This window comes from Zosterops lateralis (genome assembly GCF_965231275.1).
Source record: "Zosterops lateralis genome assembly, chromosome: 32".
Classification (NCBI taxonomy): Eukaryota; Metazoa; Chordata; class Aves; order Passeriformes; family Zosteropidae; genus Zosterops; species Zosterops lateralis.
The window spans coordinates 1,139,068-1,155,583 of NC_139792.1; the positions used below are offsets into that span (position 1 = coordinate 1,139,068).

The 16,516-nt window shown below is 49.4% G+C and overlaps 1 protein-coding gene across 1 annotated transcript in view; it reads left to right on the top strand.

The window, feature by feature from the left end:
* ESPL1 (extra spindle pole bodies like 1, separase) overlaps window positions 1-16,516 on the top strand; it is a gene marked incomplete at both ends in the record, with an annotated part of 42,856 nt that overhangs the window by 20,383 nt on the left and 5,957 nt on the right. The window contains 9 exons of the mRNA XM_083880983.1: window positions 81-297; window positions 1,117-1,780; window positions 3,915-4,310; window positions 4,458-4,947; window positions 5,972-6,055; window positions 7,558-7,775; window positions 9,930-10,026; window positions 11,072-11,214; window positions 13,677-13,799. Coding sequence (XP_083737109.1) covers window positions 81-297; window positions 1,117-1,780; window positions 3,915-4,310; window positions 4,458-4,947; window positions 5,972-6,055; window positions 7,558-7,775; window positions 9,930-10,026; window positions 11,072-11,214; window positions 13,677-13,799 — 2,432 coding nt within the window. The remainder of the gene's footprint in view (window positions 1-80; window positions 298-1,116; window positions 1,781-3,914; window positions 4,311-4,457; window positions 4,948-5,971; window positions 6,056-7,557; window positions 7,776-9,929; window positions 10,027-11,071; window positions 11,215-13,676; window positions 13,800-16,516) is intronic.

A 16,516-nucleotide genomic window follows, 5' to 3' on the forward strand; every position in this document is an offset into this window, starting at 1 on the left:
TCCTGGAGCCGAGGAAGAGGAAGAATTCCTTCAGGGACCCTCCCTGGATCTCCTGCCTCCCTCCTCATCCTCTTTACCAGAACAACCCGACGCTCTCACGGCTTCTCCCGAGCTCAAACCTGGGAAAAAGCAAATCCTGGAATTCCTGAGCCACCCCCAGGGGTGTTTTTGCTCTTTTTGCTCCGAGCCAGCCCTGGTGGCCTTGGGGCTTCGTTGGCTGCTGGCCCAGGCCAGGCTGTGGCTGGTGACAGGGGAGGTGACACCGGGGGTGGCACTGGCCAGGAGGGTCCTGGAGAGGTGTGGCAGCGCCGGGAGGAGGATGGAGAGGGAGGTCAGGGAGAGGCTGGGGGGACTGGGGAGTGGGGAGGGGGACAGGGGGGTGAAAGACCCCCTTAGGGACAGGGACAGGAGGCTGCAGGACCCCCCTGGGGACAGGGACAGGGACAGGAGGCTGCAGGACCACCCTGGGGACAAGGACACCCTTGGGGACAGGGACAGGCGGGTCCAGGACCCCTCTGGAAATAGGGACATCATCAAAAATAGGAGAATTCCTGGGGATAGGAGACTTCAGGACACCCCTGGGGACAGGGACACCCTTAGGGACAGGGACAGGAGACTCCTGGACCCCTCTGGGGACAGGGACACCATCAGGGACAATGACAAGAGGCTCCAGGACCCCCCTGGGGACAGGGACACCATCAGGGACAATGACAGGAGGCTCCAGGACCCCTCTGAGAATGGGGACACCCTTGGGGACAGGGACAGGAGGCTGAAAGACCCCTCTGGGGACAAGGACACCTTTGGGAATGGAGACAGGAGGGTCCAGGACCCCTCTGGGGACCAGGACACCCTTGGGGACGGGGACAGGAGGCTGAAAGACCCCCCTGGAAATAAGGACATCAAGAATAGGGACATTTTTGGGGACAGAGACCTTCCTGGGGACAGAAATCTGCCAAACCCCCTTGGAAAAAGGGACAGTTTTGGGGACAAGGACACCCTTGGGGACAGAAATGTGCAGGACCCCTCTGGAAATAGGGACAACATCAGAAATGGGGACATTTTTGGGGACAGGGACCTTCCTGGGGACATGAATCTGCCAGACCCCTCTGGAAATAGGGACAAAGTCAGAAATGGGGACATTTTTGGGGACAAGGACACCAGCCTGTCCCCTCCAGGCCCTCTGGCCGAGCTGGTGGCCACTGGCTACTCCACCCTGGCCCTGCAGGGCCTGCCCAGCCCATCCCAGCCCGTCCCAGTTTGGGATGAGGAGCTGGAACGGGGCCTGACCCTGCTGGGCTCCCAAAGTCCCCCCGTGGCCGGGCTGGGGGTGGCCGTGGCCACTCTGCTGCTGACCAAAGCTCTGTCCACTCTCAGCCAAGTGGCCACCACCTTTGGTCACTCTATGGACGATCTCCTGGCTCAATCCTGGACCCCCAGACCACCCTCAAAACCCCAAAAAAGCCCTAAAATTCCTCCTAAAATCAAACCCCAAAAAGGCAAAACCGTTAAAATTAAAACGGGGAAAACCCCGAAAGCGAAACCCCAAAAATTTGGGGACGTTTTCAGCTTGGGGGATTCGGACAATGAGGTGCCCCCCGTTGTCCTAAAAGCTGGGGGGGTTTGTACCCCTCACCCCAAATCGGGGGCGCCCCAAAAATCGCTGCTGGGGGGGCCCAGGACCCCTTTTATCATCTTTAGTGAGGAGCCGACCCCAAATGGGGGGAGAAACAGAGTCCAGGGGGCCCCAAAAATCCCTGCGAGGGTCAAATCCAGGATCAGGGTGAGTTTGGGGAGGGGAAATTTGGGGGGAAAAGTTTGGTTTGGGGAGGGAAATTTGGGAGGGGAAAGTTTAGTTTGGGGAGGGAAATTTGGGAGGGGAAAAGTTTGGTTTGGGGAGGGAAAATTGGGGGGAAAGTTTGGGGTGGAGGGAAAATTTGGGGAGGGAAATTTGGGGGGAAAAGTTTAGTTTGAGGAGGGAAATTTGGGAGAAAAAAGTTTAGTTTGAGGAGGGAAATTTGGGGGGAAAAATTTGGTTTGGGAAGGGAAAATTGGGAGGGAAGGTTTGGGGAGGAGGGAAAATTTGAGAGGAAAAATTTCTTTTGGGGAGGGAAATTTGGGGGTAAAAGCTTTAGGGGGGAATTGGGAGAAGGGAAAATTTGGGGAGGGAAATTTGGGAGGAAAAAGTTTGGTTTGGGGAGGGAAATTTGGGAGGGGAAAAAGGATTGAGAGGAGGGAAAATTTGGGGGAGAAATTGGGAGGAGGGAAAATTCGGGGAGGGAAAGTTTAGGGGGATTGAAAACTTTTGGGGTGGGAGGAAAAGTTTTGGGGAGGGAAATTTGGGGGAAAAGAGGTTTTGAGAGGGAGGAATTTGAGAGGAAGGAAAGTTTGGGGAGGGAAATTTGGGGAGGAAAAATTCCTTTTGGGGAGGGAAAATTTAGGGGGAAATTGGGAGGAAAAAATTCTTTTGGGGAGGGAAAATTGGGGGGAAAGTTTGGGGAGGAGGGAAAATTTGGGGAGGGAATTGGGAGGAGGGAAAATTTGGAGAGGGAAATTTTTTGGGGGGGAATTGAGAGGAAAAATTTAGTTTGGGAAGGGAAATTTGGGGATGGAAATTGGGAGAAAAGAAATTTGGGGATGGGGGAGTTTGGGAAGGGAAATTTGGGAGAAAAGTTTGGTTTGGGGAGGGAAAATTGGGGGGAAAGTTTGGGGTGGAGGGAAAATTTGGGACGGGAAATTTGGGGAGGGGAAATTTTGGGGGAAAATTAGGAGAAGGGAAAGTTTAGGGGGATTGAAAATTTTGGGAAGGGAAATTTGGGGAGGGAAATTTTGGAGAGGGAAATTGAGAGGGGAAAGGAAATTTGGGGGGAAATTTTGGGGGAGAAATTGGGAGGAAAAGTTTAGTTTGGGGAGGGGAATTTTTGGGGGAAAAGCTTTTGGAGGAAGGAAAATTTAGTGGGATTGAAAATTTCAGAGTGGGAGGGAAATTTTGGGGGGGAAATTGGGAGGAGGGAAAATTCGGGGAGGGAAAGTTTAGGGGGATTGGAAATTTTTGGGGTGGGAGGAAAAGTTTTGGGGAGGGAAATTTTGGGGGGGAAGTTTGGGGAGGAGGGAAAATTGGGGGGAAAAATTCCTTTTGGGGAGGGAAAATTGGGAGGGAAATTTGGGGGGAAAAGCTTTAGGGGGGAATTGGGATAAGGGAAAATTTGGAGAGGGAAATTTTGGGGGAGAAATTGGGAGGAAGGAAAAGTTTTGGGAAGGGAAATTTTGGGTGGGAAATTGGGAGGAAGGAAAAATTTGGGGAGGGAGAGTTTAGTGGGATTGAAAATTTCAGGGTAGGAGGGAAATTTTGGAGGAAAAATTTAGTTTGGGGAGGGAAATTTGGGAGGAAAAGTTTAGTTTGGGAAGGGAAATTTGGAGGGAAAGTTTGGGGAGGGGGGAAATTTTGGGAAGAAAAATTTTAGGGGGATTTAAAAATTTTGGGGCTGAAATTTTTTGGGGCAGCAAAAAAATTATGGAGGAAAATTTTGGGGAGGAAAAATTTGAGGAGAAGAAAAAATTTTGGGAGAAAAAAAATTGAGGGGAATTTAAAAATTTTGGAGCAGCAAAAAAAATTATGGAGGAAAATTTTGGGAAAGAAATTTTAGGAGAAGAAAAATTTTAGGGAGGAAAAATTTGAGGGGGATTTAAAAATTTTGGGGCTGAAAAATTTGGGGAGAAAATTTCAGGAGAGAAAAAATTTTAGGGAGGAAAAATTTGAGGGGGATTTAAAAATTTTGGGGCTGAAAATTTTGGGGCAGCAAAAAAAAATTATGGAGGAAAATTTTGGGGAGGAAAAATTTTAGGATTTTAAAATTTTTGGGCTGAAATTTTTGGGCTTAAAAACCCTTTTTGTCCCTTTATTTTTTATTTTCCAGGTGACTTTTAGTGACAGCGACTCCGAGGAGCCTCAAATCCTCCCAGATCCCCCAAAAAACACCCAAAAAAAATCCTGTGCCAGGAAAATTCAGCCCCAAAAATCCCCCAAAAGTTCCCCGGGGGTTGTTGGGGCTCGACCTCGACGGGGGAGACCCAAAAATGGGGAAAAAAGGGAAAAAATGGGGAATAAACAGGTGGAAAAGATGGAAAATGGGATCCCCAAAATGGTTCTGGAAAAGAGGGGGAAAAGGGGAAATTCTGAAATGGAAAGTGGGGAAAAAATGGGAAATTTTCAAGGGGAAAATTTGGGAAAAAGGAGAAATCCCAAAGGGGAAAATCTGGAAAAACCAGAAAATTCTCAAATGGAAAAAATGGGAAATTCTCCAATGGAAAATGTGGAAAAAATGGAAAATTTGGGAAAAAGGAGAAACCCCAAAGTGGAAAATCTGGAAAAAATGGGAAATTCACAAATGGAAAAAATGGGAAATCCCAAAATGGAAAAACCAGGAAATCCCAAAATGGAAAAAACAAGAAATTCCCAGATGGAAAAAATGGGAAATTCCCAAATGGAAAATGTGGAAAAACCCAAAATTAAAAATGTGGAAAAAATGAAAAACCCAAAAATGGAAAATCTGAGAAAAAGGAGAAACCCCAAAACTGAAAATGTGGAAAAAATTAAAAAATCCCAAATGGAAAATGTGGAAAAAATGGAAAATTCCCAAATAGAAAATGTGGAAAAAATTGAAAATCCCAAAATGGAAAAACCAGAAAATCAAGAAAAAACCCAAATCCCCCAAAGAAAAACTTTGGAAAAAAAAGAAAATAAAAAACTCAAAAAAATTGTGGAAAAAAAAGAAAACAGAGAAACCCCCCGAGCTGGGAACAGAAAAAAGGAAAAAGAAAAAGCCCAAAGTGGAATTTTGGAGGAAAAAAAGGAAAATTTGGAATTTTTTGGGATTGAGGAGAAGGATCCACTGAGGGCCCTGCAGGAGGAAGAGGAGGAGGAAGAAATGAGTTTTGAGCTCCCCCCAGGTGAGTTTTGGAGGTAAAAATTGACATTTTTTCACCCCAAAATTGTCTTTTTTTTTACCCCAAATTTGACTTTTTTTCACCCCAAAATTATAATTTTTTTGACGCCAAAATTGTCATTTTTTCAACCTAAAATTGCCATTTTTTTTACCCCAAAATTAACATTTTTTTTACTCCAAAATTGCCTTTTTTTCAACCAGAAATTGCAATTTTTTTGACACCAAAGTTGTCATTTTTTTGACCCAAAATTAACATTTTTTTACACCAAAATTGTCCTTTTTTTAATCCCAAAATTGTTCTTTTTTTACCCCAAAATTGTCATTTTTTTACCCCAAAATTAACATTTTTTGACACCAAAATTAACTTTTTTTTTACTCCAAAATTGTCCTTTTTTTCATCCCAAAATTGTTCTTTTTTCACCCCAAAATTAACTTTTTTTGACCCCAAAATTGTCCTTTATTCCCTTTTTTGACCCCAAATTTGCTCTTTTTTAACCCCAAAATTGCCTTTTTTTCACCCCAGAAATTATAATTTTTTGACACCAAAATTGCCATTTTTTCACCCCAAAATCAACATTTTTTTACACCAAAATTAACATTTTTTTACCCCAAAATTGCCCTTTTTTCACTCCAAAATTACCCTTTTTTTTCTCAAAAATTGCCCTTTTTTCACTCCAAAATTGACTTTTTTTTGGACCCCAAATTTGATTTTTGGACCCCAAAATTGCCAAGTTTTTTGACTCCAAAATTACCTTTTTTTCACCCCAAAATTCCCCTTTTTTCACCCCAAAATTGTCCTTTTTTTTAACCCCAAAATTGTCCTTTTTTTTAACCCCAAATTTGCCAAACTTTTCACCCCAAAATTCCGTTTTTCACCCCAAAATTCCCCTTTTTGACCCAAAATTACCATTTTTTGACCCAAAATTTCTCCTTTTTTACACCCCAAAATTCCCCTTTTTCACCCCAAAATTTCCCAATTTTTGACCCCAAAATTCCCCTTTTTTTAACCCCAAAATTCCGATTTCCAGGCGGTGCCAACGTTGAAATTCCCAAATTTTGGATCCCGGAAAATCCCCCAAACCCAGAGGGGCCCCAACCCTCCCCCCAGCCCGGTGAGAACATGGGATTTGGGGAAAAATTGAGGAATTTTGGGGAAAAATTGGAATTTTGGGGGGAATTTGAGGGGTTTGGGGGGAATTTTGGGATTTTTGGGGGGATTTTGAGATTTTTGGGGGGATTTTTGGGGGGATTTTGGGGGATTTTGGGGGAATTTTGGGGAGGTTTTTGGGAAGATTTTTGGGGGGATTTTGGGGAGGTTTGGGGGGAATTTTGGGATTTTTTGGGAGGATTTTAGGAGATTTTGGAGGGATTTTGGTGGAAATTTTGGAGTTGTGGAATTTTTGGGAGGTTTTGGGGAATTTTGGGAGAATATTGGGGGGATTTTGGAGGAATTTTTGGGGGATTTTGGGGAGGTTTTGGGGGAAATTTGGGGGAATTTTGGGAGAATTTGGGGGGTTTTTGGGGAAATTTGGGAGGATTTTGGGAGAATTTAGGGGATTCTTGGAGAAATTTTGGGGAATTGGGGGATTTTGAGGGAAATTTGGGGAATTTTGAGGGGAAATTTGGGAATTTTGGGGAATTTTGGGATTTCAGGGCCCACCTGGGCACGTCCCGACTTTTCCAGGAGTTTTCTTTCCTTTTCCAGGAATTTTCCTTTTTTATTTTCTCAGGATTTTCCTCTCCGGAACTTTTCCTTTTCCCAAATTTTCCTTTTTTTTCCCCAAAACTTGGTCCCCAACTGTCCTGTCCCCTCCTGTCCCCTGTGTCCCCTCTCCTGACTGACCACTGTCCCCACTGACCTCTGTCCCCTCTGTCCCTCCTCTGTCCCCACTGACCACTGTCCCCTCTGTCCCCACTGACCACTGTCCCCTCTGTCCCCACTGACCACTGACCACTGTCCCCTCTGTCCCCACTGACCACTGTCCCTCTGTCCCCACTGACCACTGACCTCTGTCCCCTCTGTCCCTCCTCTGTCCCCACTGACCACTGTCCCCTCTGTCCCCACTGACCACTGTCCCCTCTGTCCCCTCTGTCCTCACTGACCACTGTCCCCTCTGTCCCCACTGACCACTGTCCCCTCTGTCCCCACTGACCACTGACCACTGTCCCCTCTGTCCCCTCTGTCCCCACTGACCACTGTCCCCTCTGTCCCCACTGACCACTGACCACTGTCCCCTCTGTCCCCTCTGTCCTCACTGACCACTGTCCCCACTGACCTCTGTCCCTCCTCTGTCCCCACTGACCACTGTCCCTCTGTCCCCTCTGTCCCCACTGACCACTGTCCCCACTGACCACTGACCACTGTCCCCTCTCACTGACCACTGTCCCCTCTGTCCCCCAGGTGTCCCCTCTGTCCCCACTGACCCCTCTGTCCCCACTGACCCCTGTCCCCTCTGTCCCCCAGGTGTCCCCTGTGTCCCCACTGACCACTGTCCCCTCTCACTGACCACTGTCCCCTCTGTCCCTCCTCTGTCCCCACTGACCACTGACCCCTCTGTCCCCACTGACCACTGTCCCCTCTGTCCCCACTGACCACTGTCCCTCTGTCCCCCAGGTGTCCCCTCTCTGGCCAGTGTCCAGTCCCTGCTGAGCCAGGCCCTGGCGTGGATCGGTCACTTCCCCCCGGGGTCACTCTACGGCCAGCTGTGCCAGCTGCTGGCACTGACCCTTGGGGACAGGGACCCCGTGGCCACGGCCGGGCTCTTGGCCGAGTCCCTGAGTGTCACCACCCGCCACCAGCTGCTGGCCACGCTGCACGCCAGGACACGGTGGGTCAGCGAGGTGGCACCTTCCTGTGTCACCTTCCAGTGTCCCCTTCCAATGTTCCTGTCCAGTGTCCCTGTCCAGTGTCCCTGTCCCTGTCCTGTCACTGTCCAGTGTCCTTGTCCCTTGTTCCTGTCCTGTGTCACCTTCCCATGTCCTTGTCCAGTGTCCCCTGTCCAGTGTCCTTGTCCCTTGTCACTGTCCAGTGTCACCTTCCAATTCCTGTCCAGTGTCCCTGTCCAGTGTCCTATTCCAATGTCCCTGAGCCCGTCCAGTGTCACCTTCCAGTCCCTGTCCAGTGTCCCCATCCAGTGCCACCTTCCAGTGTCCTTGTCCCCATCCTGTGTCCCTGTCCAGTGTCACCTTCCAGTCCCTGTCCAGTGTCCCCATCCAGTGCCACCTTCCAGTGTCCTTGTCCCCATCCTGTGTCCCTGTCCAGTGTCACCTTCCAGTCCCTGTCCAGTGTCCCCATCCCACATCCACATCCTATATTCCTTATCCCAAGTCTCCATCCCATCACCCATATTCCCCATCCCATATCCCACATCCCAAATCCCCATCCAACGTCCCATATCCCACATCCCAACATCCCACAGGGAAAGGGGCTCATCCCATATCCCAAATCCCCATCCCACATCCCCATTCCCCATCCCATATTCACATCCTTATATCCCATCCCATATCCCACATCCCAAATCCCCATCCCAACATCCCACAAGGAAAGGGGTTCGTCCCACATCCTGTATCCCACATCCCATATCCTATATCCCAAATCCCCCATCCTACATCTCAATCTCAAATCCCCATCCCATATCCCAGCATCCCACAGGGAAAGGGGCTCATCCCAAATGTCTATCCCATATCCCCATCCCAACATCCCACAGGGACAGGGACTCATCCCATATTCCAAATCCCCAATTCCCATCCCATTATCCATATCCCACACCCCAAATCCCCATCCCAACCTCCCACGTCCTCAAATCCCCATCCCAAATCTCCATCCCACCACCCATATTCCCTATCCCACATCCCATATTCCAAATCCCCATCTCAAATCCCATATCCCCATCCCATATCCCACATCCCATATCCCACATCCCACATCCCAAATCTCCATCCCCACACCCCAAATCCCGTATTCCAAATCTCCATCCCATCACCCATGTTCCCTATCCCACACCCCAAATCCCACATCCCCATATCCCACATCCCACATCCCAAATCTCCATCCCCACACCCCAAATCCCATATTCCAAATCTCCATCCCATCATCCATGTTCCCTATCCCACACCCCAAATCCCACATCCCCATATCCCACATCCCAACATCCCAAATCCCCATCCTATATCCCCCTATCCCCATATCCAAATCCCAAATCTCCATCCCACCTCCCATATTCCCTATCCCACATCCCATATTCCAAATCCCCATCTCAAATCCCATATCCCCATCCCATGTCCCACATCCCATATCCCACATCCCACATCCCAAATCTCCATCCCCACACCCCAAATCCCGTATTCCAAATCTCCATCCCATCATCCATATTCCCTATCCCACACCCCAAATCCCACACCCCATCACCCATATTCCCTATCCCACATCCACATCCCAAATCCCCCATCCCACACCCCAAATCCCACACCCCAAATCCCCATCCCACACCCCAAATCCCAAATCCCACACCCCAAATCCCCATCCCAAATCCCACACCCCAAATCCCATATCCCCATCCCAAATCCCCATCCCAAATCCCACACCCCAAATCCCCATCCCAAATCCCACACCCCAAATCCCCATCCCACACCCCAAATCCCAAATCCCACACCCCAAATCCCAAATCCCACACCCCAAATCCCACACCCCACACCCCAAATCCCAAATCCCACACCCCAAATCCCACACCCCAAATCCCCATCCCACACCCCAAATCCCACACCCCAAATCCCAAATCTCCGCCCCAAATCCCATCTCCACACCCCAATCTTATGGGATTTTTTCTCTGACCCCACAGGAAACAGAAAAAAGCAGCAGCAGCATCAGGATCCAGCAGGGACATCTCAGATCAGCTCCAGGGCCTCTCCCTGCAGGAAGAGGATCCCAAAAATCCCCCAAATTCCCAAAATCCCCCAAATTCCCAAAATCCCCCAAATAATTCCCAGCTGGCCCAGCTGCAGGAGCTTTTCCAGTTCAGCTCGGCGGGTTTGGGGCCGGAGGAGCGGGAACGGTTCCGGGAGCAGCTCCAGGGGATTCCCCACGGTCAGTGGTGGGGTTTGGGGAGGGAAAATCCCAAATTTCCAACCCAGAAATTGGAAAAATTCAAATTCTCAGTGTGGAGATTGGGAAATCCCAAATTTCCTGGTTTGGAGATTGGGAAATCCCAAATTTCCAGGCTGAGAAATGCAAAATTTCCTGGTTTGGAGATTGGGAAATCCCAAATTTCCTGATTTGGGGGTTGGAAAATCCCAAATTTCTAATCCAGAAATTGGAAAAACTCAAATTCCAAATCTGGAGATTGGAGAAATCCCAAATTTCCTGGTTTGGGGATTGGAAAATCCCAAATTTCCTGGTTTAGGGATTGGAAATCCCAAATTTCCTGGTTTAGGGATTGGAAAATCCCAAATTTCCTGGTTTAGGGATTGGAAATCCCAAATTTCCTGGTTTAGAGCTGAAAAATCCCAAATGTCCCCACAGGTGTCACCATGTCCCTGGTCAGTGCCACCCTTGGGTGCCCTCGGTGACACCTTGAGGTGGCCTTGGGTGGGGTGGGAATGGCTGGAATTTCTGGGAATTCCAGGATAATTCCAGGATAATTCCCATTGTCCCCTCAGGTGTCACCGTGTGTCACCATGTCCCCTGGTCAGTGCCACCCTTGGGTGCCATTGGGGACACTGAGGTGACCTTGGATGGGGAATGGCTGGAATTTCTGGGAATGGCTGGAATTTCTGGGAATTCCAGGAGAATTCCTGTTGTCCCCCAGGTGTCACCGTGTGTCACCGTGTCCCTGGTCGGTGCCACCCTTGGGTGCCATTGGGGACACCAAGGTGGCCTTGGGTGGGGTGGGAATGGCTGGAATTTCTGGGAACGGCTGGAATTTCTGGGAATGGCTGGAATTTCTGGTAATTCCAGGATAATTCCCATTGTCCCCCAGGTGTCACCGTGTGTCACCATGTCCCTGGTCAGTGCCACCCCTGGGGACACCGAGGTGGCCTTGGGTGGGATGGGAATGGCCGGAATTTCTGGGAATGGCTGGAATTTTTGGGAATTCAGGATAATTCCAGGATAATTCCCGTTGTCCCCCCAGGTGTCACCGTGTGCCAGCTGTCCCTGGTCAGTGCCAGCCCCGGTGTCCCCCCCGGTGCCACCCCCGGGGACACGCTGCTGCTGACGCGGCTGGAGCGCGACACGGAGCCCCTGAGCCTGCGCATCGACACCCAACACGGGCAGGTCAGAGTGCTCTTCATCATCTTCATCTTCATCATCATCATCATCTTCATCATCATCATCATCTTCATGCTCATCTTCATCCTCATAATCATCTTCATCCTCATCATCATCTTCATGCTCATCTTCATCCTCATCTTCATGCTCATCTTCATCCTCATCTTCATCCTCATCCTCATCTTCATCCTCATCTTTATCCTTCTCATCTTCATCATCGTCCTCGTGTTCCTCCTCCTCGTCCTCCTCATCGTCTTCATCATCATCTTCATCTTCATCCTCATCATCATCTTCATCATCATCTTCATCTTCATCCTCGTCTTCATCCTCATCATCATCCTCATCTTCCTTGTCCTTCTCATCCTCATCTTCCTCATCATCATCATCGTCCTCCTCGTCCTCCTCATCGTCCTCATCCTCCTTGTCCTTCTCATCCTCATCTTCATCTTCATCCTCATCATCATCTTCATCCTCGTCTTCATCCTCATCATCATCCTCATCTTCCTCATCTTCCTCGTCCTCATCATCCTTATCCTTCTCATCCTCATCCTCCTCATCTTCCTCATCATCTTCATCTTCCTCCTCATCTTCCTCATCATCCTTGTCATCCTCATCTTCCTCTTCCTCATCATCTTCATCATCCTCCTCCTTGTCTTCCTCATCTTCGTCCTCATGTTCTTCCTCCTCATCCTGTTCCTCCTCATCCTCGTCATCCTCATCATCATCCTCATCTTCCTTGTCCTTCTCGTCCTCATCTTCCTCATCGTCTTCCTCATCATCCTTATCCTTCTCATCCTCTTCCTCATCCTTCTCATCTTCATTGTTGTCCTCATATTCCTCATCATCATCCTCCTCATCCTTCTCATCCTCATCATCCTCATCATCCTCCTTGTCCTTCTCGTTCTCATCTTCATCCTCATCATCCTTATCCTTCTCATCCTCCTCCTCTTCCTCCTCATCATCATCATCTTCATCATGTTCCTCTTCATCATCATCCTTATCCTCATCATCATCCTCATCTTCCTCTTCCTCGTCCTCCTCATCATCCTCTTCCTTATCATCCTCATCATCATCCTCTTCATTATCCTTCTCATCCTCCTCATCTTCCTCATCATCCTTGTCCTTCTCATCCTCATCTTCCTCCTCATGTTCCTCACCATCCTCATCTTCCTCGTCCTTCTCATCTTCCTCCTCCTCCTCATCTTCATCCTCATCTTCATCCTCATCTTCATCCTCCTCCTCCTTCTCATCCTCCTTTTCATCTTCCTCCTCCTCCTCCTCCTCCTCATCCTCCTCCTCCTTCTCTTCCTCCTCCTCCTCTTCCTCCTCGTCTTCCTCACCCTTCTCATCATCTGCCTCCTTCTTGTCCTCCTCATCTTCCTTTTCATCTTCCTCATCCTCCTCCTCCTCCTCCTCATCCTTGTTTTCATCCTTCTCCAGGAGCAGGGAGGCCACTGACAATTCCAGGGACTGGGATCCCAAATCCATCCTCATTCTCCAGGAATTCCAGCAGGAGGAGTGCAAGGCCACCCCAAATTCCAGGGGCTGGGATCCCAAATCCATCCTCTTCCTCCTCATCCTCCTTTTCCTTGGAAAATCCCACCCCAAATTCCAGGGATTGGGGATCCCAAATCCATCCTCATCCTTCTGGGAAAGGCTCAATCCCAATTCCACTGATTGAGATCCCAAATCCATCCTCATCCTCCTTTTCCTGGGAAAGTCTCACCCCAAATTCCAGGGATTGGGGATCCCAAATCCATCCTCATCCTTCTCTTCCTTCTCCTTTTCCTGGGAAAGGCTCAATCCCAATTCCACTGATTGAGATCCCAAATCCATCCTCATCCTCCTTTTCCTGGGAAAATCTCATCCCAAATTCCAGCGATTTGGGGATCCCAAATCCATCCTCATCCTTCTCTTCCTCCTCCTTTTCCTGGGGAAATCTCACCCCAAATTCCAGCGATTTGGGGATCCCAAATCCCTCCTCATCCTCCTTTTCCTGGGAAAGGTTCACCCCAAATTCCAGGGATTGGGATCCCAAATCCATCCTCATCCTTCTGGGAAAGGCTCAATCCCAATTCCACTGATTGGGATCCCAAATCCATCCTCATCCTCTTCCTCTCCCACTCCAGGCCCCCCTGAGTGGGATTTTGGGGGAATTTGAGCGGATCCAGCGGGAGCAGCGCGAGGCCAACCCCAAATCCCTCCTTTTCCTGGGGAAATCTCACCCCAAATTCCATAGATTTGGATCCCAAATCCATCCTAACCCTCCTCCTCTCCCACTCCAGGCCCCCCTGAGCGGGATTTTGGGGGAATTTGAGCGGATCCAGCGGGAGCAGCGCGAGGCCAACCCCAAATCCCTCCTCATCCTCCTTTTCCTCCTTTTCCTCCTTTTCCTGGGAAAGGTTCACCCCAAATTCCAGGGATTGGGATCCCAAATCCCTCCTCATCCTCCTCCTTTCCCACTCCAGGCCCCCCTGAGCGGGATTTTGGGTGAATTTGAGCGGATCCAGCGGGAGCAGCGCGAGGCCAACGCCTGCACCGAGCGCCGCCTCTGGTGGGAGAAACGCTCCCAGCTGGACCAGCGCATGGAGGTGGGGAATCTGTCCTGTCCCAAAAACCCTAAATCGTGGGGAAAAACCCAAAAAACCAGCCCAAAATCCCGGGAAAAACCTCAAAATCCTGGCCCTAAAATCCTGGAAAAATCCCAAACCCCAACCCAAAAATCCCGGGAAAATCTGAGCCCCAAAATCCTGGAAAAAATCCCAAAATCCCAGCCCCAAAATCCTGGGAAAAACCTCAAAATCCTGGTCCCAAAATCCTGGAAAAAATCCCAAAATCCCAGCCCCAAAATCCTGGGAAAAACCTCAAAATCCTGGTCCCAAAATCCTGGAAAAAATCCCAAACCCCAGCCCCAAAATCATGGGAAAACCCCCAAAATTCCAGCCCAAAATCCTCGGGAAAAAAAACCAAAATCCCAGCCCCAAAATCCTGGGAAAACCCCCAAAACCCTGGCCCCAAAATCCCAGGAAAAACCCCCCAAATCCTGGGGGAAACCCAAAATCTCAGCCCCAAAATTCTGGGAAAAAAACCCAAACCTCAACCCCAAAATCCTGGGAAAAACCTCAAAATCCTGGTCCCAAAATCCTGGGAAAAAACCAAAACCCCAACCCTAAAATCCCGGAAAAATTCCAGCCCAAAATTCCCGGGAAAACCTCAAAACCTCGGCCCCAAAATCCTGGGAAAAATCCCAAAATCTCAGCCCCAAAATCCCTGGAAAAAAAACCTCAAAACCCTGGCCTCAAAATCCCAGGAAAAAACCCCAAAATCCTGGGGAAAACCCAAAATCTCATCCCCAAAATCCCGGGAAAAACCCCAAAATCCTGGCCCCAGAATCCTGGGAAAAAAACTCAAAACCCCAGCCCCAAAATCCCGGGAAAAATCCCCAAAATCCTGGGGAAAAACCTCAAAATCCCGGCCCCAAAATCCTGGGAAAAACCTCAAACCTCCAGCCCCAAAATCCCAGGGAAAAACCAAAACCCCAGCCCCAAAATCCCAGGAAAAAAACCCAAAATCCTGGGGAAAACCCAAAATCTCAGCCCCAAAATTCTGGGAAAAACCCCCAAAATCCTGGGAAAAAACCTCAAAATCCCAGCCCCAAAATCCCAGGAAAAAACCCCAAAATCCTGGGAAAAAAAACCCCCAAAACCCCAGCCCCAAAATCCTGGGAAACCCCAGCCTGGTTCCTATGGGATTTTCTCTGGAATTCCTGTGGGATTTCCTTTTGGGATTTCCCCTGGGATTCCCTTTGGGGAAATTCCTTTTGGGATTTCCCTGTGATTCCTTTTGGAATTTCCCCTGGGATTCCTTTTGGGGGATTCCCTTTAGGACTTTCCCTGTAATTCCTTATGGGATTTCCTTTTGGGGGATTCCTTATGGGATTTCCTTTTGGGATTCCCTTTGGAATTTCCCCTGTGATTCCTTTTAGGGGATTCCCTTTGGGATTTCCTTTGGGATTTTCCCTTTGGGATTTTCCCTGTGATTCCTTTTAGGAGATTCCCTTTGGGATTCAGGACATTCCAGGCTCAGTTCCCCATTCCCATTCCATCCCTTCCCTTTTTTCCAGAGGCTGATCCAGAGCCTGGACCGGGATGTTTTGGGGTGTTGGAGGGGGCTGCTCCTGCCCCGGGACCCCCAAAACTGTCCCCTGGAGCAGCAGGAATTGTCCCAACTGATCCTGGAGCTGCGGGAGTGCGGCTGGGACAGCCCCCAGCCCAACCTCATACGGGTAATGGGGTTTGGGGTTTGGGATTTGGGGTTTGGGGTGTGGGTTTGGGGTTTGGGGGTTTGGGGTTTAGGGGTTTGGGGTTTGGGGACCAGCAGGAATTGTCCCAACTGATCCTGGAGCTGCGGGAGTGCGGCTGGGACAGCCCCCAGCCCAACCTCCTACAGGTAATGGGGTTTGGGATTTGGGGTTTGGGGTCTGAGATTGGGGGATTTGGGGGGTTTGGGATTTGGGGATTTGGGGTTTGGGATGAGCAAGAATTGTCCCAACTGATCCTGGAGCTGCGGGAGTGCGGCTGGGACAGCCCCCAGCCCAACCTCATACAGGTAATGGGGTTTGGGGTGTGGGATTTGAGGTTTGGGGTCTGAGATTGGGGGATTTTGAGGTGCTGATCCCTGGATTTGGGATGGTGATCCCTGGATTTGGGATGGTGATCACTGGATTTGCAGTTCTGATCCCAGGATTTGGAGATTGAGGTTTGGAATTTGGGGTTTGAGGGATTGGGGTTTGGAATTGGGGGTTTGGGGGATTTGGGGTGTGGGGTTGCTGATCCCTGGATTTGGGATGGTGATCCCTGGATTTGGGATGATGATCACTGGATTTGCAGTTCTGATCCCAGAATTTTGAGGTGCTGATCCCAGGATTTGGGGTTGCTAATTCCTGGATTTCAGAGGGATGATCCCAGGATTTTGGGGGTTCTGATTCCTGGACTTCAAGGGAATGATCCCAGGATTTTTGGGTCAGTGATCCCACAATTTAGGAGTGGTGACCCCAGAATTTGGGGGTGCAAATCCCTGGAATTTTAGGAGTGCTGATCCTGGAATTTTGGGGTTCTGATCCCATTTTTTGTGTCTCTAACCCCATATTTGGTGTTTCTCACCCCCAGACGCTGCTGTCGGTGCTGTGTCCGGCCAATGTCCCCTCCCTGGCCGTGGCCCTGTGTCCGGCCCGGCCGCTCTCCCATTTTTTGTGTCTCTAATCCCATTTTTGGGGTTATAACCCCATATTTTGTCCCTCTGTGTCCCC